The sequence below is a fragment of the Pocillopora damicornis genome, chromosome 1, assembly GCF_964200805.1.
Source record: "Pocillopora damicornis chromosome 1, jaPocDami1.2, whole genome shotgun sequence".
Classification (NCBI taxonomy): domain Eukaryota; kingdom Metazoa; phylum Cnidaria; class Anthozoa; order Scleractinia; family Pocilloporidae; genus Pocillopora; species Pocillopora damicornis.
In genome coordinates, this window is record NC_142670.1 from 31,942,482 (window position 1) to 31,947,481 (window position 5,000).

At 36.4% G+C, this 5,000-nt stretch overlaps 1 protein-coding gene across 2 annotated transcripts in view; it reads right to left on the minus strand.

Annotated features, from left to right (window-relative positions):
• LOC149053330 (uncharacterized) overlaps positions 1-1,669 on the minus strand; it is a 2,547-nt gene extending 878 nt beyond the window's left edge. The window contains exons 1-2 of one of the 2 annotated variants that reach the window (XM_089190321.1): positions 1,565-1,669; positions 194-517 (exon numbers count right to left, since the gene is read on the minus strand). In XM_089190321.1, coding sequence (XP_089046447.1) covers positions 194-506 — 313 coding nt within the window. In that variant the 5' untranslated portion in view covers positions 507-517; positions 1,565-1,669. Of the gene's footprint in view, positions 1-193; positions 665-1,564 lie in introns of those variants that run through there. The other variant, XM_089190325.1, reaches the window with a different exon arrangement.
• Positions 1,670-5,000: the final 3,331 nt, after the last annotated feature.

Below are 5,000 nucleotides of genomic sequence, written 5' to 3' on the forward strand. Positions count from 1 at the left end.
GATTAGAGTTGAAAAAATATCTGTCCAGGCAAGATAAACACAGAATGATAATAATGAAGATCCGTGAATTTTAGCTGATATTAATGTATTTAATAACAAAGCAATCAGAAACTTGCTCTCAGAAAGTGGCAGGTTTTTACTAAGAACTCATTGAGAAAGATTTGTATTTAAAATAAACTAAACCGATACATACTTCTACCACTAGTGCGTCCCATGTAAAAGCGTAAATCATCTGGCTGGAAATTCTTGGGCCTTGCTTCCTTGGTTCGGGTGTTCAATTCACAGGACTTTTCGCCAATTACATAGTTGTAGCTTTGACATATCGTTTCCCTCTCGCAGGTGATATCGCACACATGAGGAGCTGATACTGGGACCTTTTTAAAGACGAATCTTTTGAGAGCCATTCCAGGCACGCTAACTTCTGTCTTGCACGGACTTTTAGCAATAGCGAGGTTCATGAGATACAAAGAGGCCATTAGGACGAGGAAGCTTGAATTCCACGCCATTGCCACCGATGCTGAAATTGGAAAGTGTATATTATTTGGGAATATGCTTTGAACGTTTTTTTTTCTGGCACATACATTTAACACAAACCAAACCAAACAAGTAAACAAACAAAAATGTACTAAAAAAATAGACGGAGGCAGAAACAAATGGAAGAGAAATGAAGGAATCCATTCTGAATCGGCTGCAAGTCAACAACGCGTCTACCACATGTTTTACTGTCTGAGTTGCTACACCTTTGTTCACCGCTTCTTCGATATCTATGACTATTACATCTCTTGCAGTTATTTGGGAATTATAAATGTTGTTTCTTAGACAGAATCGCAGCTGAGATGTCGATCGGCTTCACGACTAACAGATGAAAATAAAACGAGCCAGGCAAGCATCCAAATATTTGTTGCAATGTCTTGATCCATGTTGTTATGAGCTGCGATATTTTAGCGATATTTTCGTGACCATTCGATTTATGAGAGAGAATATTCAAGTGATGGCAATTTGATAGGAAAAGAAAGGTTAAATAAGACTCTGCTTTTTCCTTACCTTACTGTGCTTGCCATTTTCCGTCACCCTTGTTAAACAACGAGGCAGAACTTTCGTGCTAAAGATTTGGTTTGAACAAAATGATTCGATTCCTCCTTCATATCAGTTTAAGAGGGAAGATATGAGGTTGAACTTGCATTGTGAATTCGTCGATTGAATTGAGGCTTTTCAATTGAAAAAGGCCAGTCTAATTGCGGCAAATCTTTGGTCTCGGTTTTATTTTTAACGTTATACAGTGAAGAACTCTTTACATGATTTTTGTACCGTTTACACGAATCTCTAATTTGTTGTTTAGCGGTAAAAAATTTGCCTTGTCGTAGGTTGTGTTGGTAAAAGATGAGTGCTCGCTTCTTTGAACCCCTCAATAAAATATTTTGCACCATATGTTGGAGCTCAAACGCTTGCAATTTTTTTCTTTAATGTATCAACACACGGATAAAGCACGCTCAATTTTACCGTTTTATTAGCACATGAAACAACATTATTTCTCATCCTAATGATAACAGAAAATTTCACTTACCCTGAAGAGGAATATCGAATGATAAACACGCAATTATTCCTTAGAGCCCCACACTCACCAACGTCAGGGAGACTTGGTTATCAGCTCTCAGAAACTTTTAAGCCTAAAAGATAAATAATTCACCTCTGCTCAAAAACGAGTGCCCTCAAACATTTCAGAATGATGTGTTGACATACGTAAGAGAAGCCCCCTGAAATTACATCCGCACTTTGCGTCAAATTGTTGCCAGGTAGCTTCGTTACTCAATGCACAGCCTTTGTGCATGAAACTTGAGTCCCAGATAAGAACACCTGTGTGACTTGAAAATAATTAATTCCTGAAGATTCCACTTCTCAAAGCAGAAAAGAAGTACGATCGGTCAAGTAATTTTAAATTTATTCTCTTAATATTTATTCCCAAAAAAACATTTTTTGACTCAGTTATCAACAGTTGAGAGAAAAGTTGTTTCGAATCATTTATCGAAAATGAACCTCATGTTTCCGTTCTAGCCGAAACTTATATGGACGCTATCAATTGTTTGTTTTAATTGTTTATGGCAGTCTTATAGACTACTTCAGCCCTCTATATATAGAGAATAAAGTGAGTTCCCGCATGACATTTGCCACAATTTTTTTTCCGTTTAATCTTTTCCAAGGCACCGCAAAACCTCAAAACCGTTGAGTGAAAGTAAAAACAACGTAGAATTCGACAGCCATCGCGTTAAAACAAATACACAAGCCTTCTATGGATGACATTCATAGGTGATATCTGAAAACTAAATCCTAAAAGGTAGCAGTAGTTAGTTTGCCGTCAAATATTTACCAAACCCTATTTTGGGATTTAAGTCAAACTTATTCTACGCAACTCTAGAGCTGATAAATATACGAAATGCAGCCCTCAGTCACCTGATTGCTACCGAGTTAAAAATGCTGTTTTTCATCAAGGTATTACAACTATCATTACGATACCAACCGTTTGTTTTAAGCCAATGTATAAAAATTAACATTAAAAAAAACTTCATCGTTTCTGTTTTGGCTCCTCGCAAGTATTGAATTCAACAAGATTCGGGCCGGAAGTTAAAATATTATAATCGTTCTGTTTGCGATGTTTGCCAACCAATAGCGAAGATACTTGTTTCATCAATTTTGAATGAAACTAATCGGTATAAATTATTAGCTTTTAGGCACGAATTAAGGTTTGGTAAATTTTAACTACAAACATACCAAAGCTAATTTAAAATCAGCTCTTAGGAGTATTTTCATAACATATCCCTCTAATTTCTTTCATTATCCATTTCCTAACTAAAGAAACCAATCCGTAACCTAAGGAAAACATAATTAACCTCGAGGAACGTCAAATTGTCTGTTCTAAGCTAAGCAAATATTGATGATGTGGGATGCAGTTAATTTGTTCATAGTAAACAAGATTCCATTATTCGAGAACGACATAAAAACTTGAGTGAAGAGATGAAGCTACAATTCGAATTTAAGTTTAGGATCAGGCCAAGAAAATTGCAGAAATATTCAACGGAAATGCAAACAAACTTACGAAATTCCAGAAAAATATGAGCCTGACACTAAGAATTGGACGACTGTGAAGTTCATTTAAGTTAATGACGCTGCAAATGTGACAGGTTATTTTTTGTCATCTAACGTGTTCAAGTTCTTTTTATCCTTACCTTACTTAATTTATGATGTATGTTGCTCCCAAATTATACTTACTGAAGAATTCCTAGCGTGTCTTTCAACCCCTTTGTCACCACAATATGATATTGTATCGTATAGGTTGTTTTCAAATGAGAGACTTGGCAGGTCCTAACAGCTATTAATGACCATCATTTGAATATAAAACTTTTATACTAATAGAGGCTCGCTCTTTCTGGGTTGCTTGTTTTTTGCTTTTTTTTTTACGCTGGGCTGCTCACTCATTTTAACATTGTTTAAATGTGACATGCGACTGAACAATAGAAGATAACTTTTTAACAAAATTTTATTTGAAATGACTAAATTGAGTTAGAACTGTGTGATCCTAATGTCCTCTAATTCTAAGGATCCTTCAATTGAATTTGAATTTTAGACCATGAACAGGTGGTCTAAATTTTGAAATTTCAAACCTCTCAGTCAAACGTTGGCGTTTTTCCATGGACGAGCTTTCCTTTGCAATATTTACATTCGTGCTTTGTTTCTACTGCTAAGAACAACAGAAATTCGAAAAAAAAGTGTAATAAAAGAATAGTGAAACTATTTCGAAAAAAGCGTCTGGGACACGGTGTTTGTCTCAGTCAAGAGACTCGAAGTTTGAAGTGTACTCGTTTAGAGTCACTCTCACCATCAACAAATCGATAATCTTATGTTTGGCGAGTAACTGATTGTGTTGCGTTATCTTTGAGATTATGTTGGGGAAATTTTTGGAGGTTTGGGCCAGGTTACCTTAGTGCAATAGCCACTTTTTTTTCACTCATCAACATTTGTGGAGATATCAGGTGTCTTGATTTTGATAGAAGATAACGATCTCTCAGCCTAGAGCAAAGTCACTCTCATTTCACCGGTAAGGCTCAAAGTAAAGCTCAAGACAATCTCTGGGCTTAGAATGCCAACTGATTGGCAATTCAACTCTATAATAACAATAACCGTAACGTATCAAAGAAAAAGTGACGGTTGAAAAAGCAATCGGTATTTTAAGGTATTTTCATCTCGTTGGTTCGGCAGAGGCGAAAGAAAATCCATATGTTTGACTGGACAGAAGTCGGCGGTGCTCCATCTGATATGTTAGTGTAAGTTTTTGCAGTTTTCTGGTTTTTCTTTCTTTCGTTTTTTTTTTCTTTTTTTTTTTTCGAATTTCGGAAATCCAGCCAAGGAGCGCTAGAGAAGATATCCAGAAACAGCAATCTCTGTTAACACGTTCATTGTTGGTTTTACTGTATTTTTTCGTTTGATTGTTTGTTTGTTCTTTTTAGAGTAACGCCAGCATGTGCACTCACATTCGTGGTGTAAGTTATTTACTTCCTTCGGAAACAGATGACATTGACAAGAAAATAATGCAATCCAGCAATGGAAGACGAGGGGCAAAATTTCAGCACGTGGTTTTATTACCAGCCTTTATTCAGCAACAGTTCCGACTGATTCCATTTATGGAAAAAAAATTGTTAAGGTGCAAAGTTAACGGCCCAGTGCGTTTGCACATTTTATTAGGAACTCTTCATTCACCAGCATCATGTGAAGATGAGTTTTTCTCAGAGCATTTTATGTACAGTAATGCAAGAGGTATTCATCACTATTCTTAGCCCCTACAGGTAATAATATTTTATCCCTTTGTTGTTTGATGAAGAACATTCCCCTCCCTCACTCTCCCCCCCCCCCCTCCCCCCTGTGGGTAGTAAATCAATGTACGTTTTCTTAGCACTAAGAAAGGCAGAAACTACAAGTTAGAGATACTTTTTTGCAAGGCTTTTTCTAAT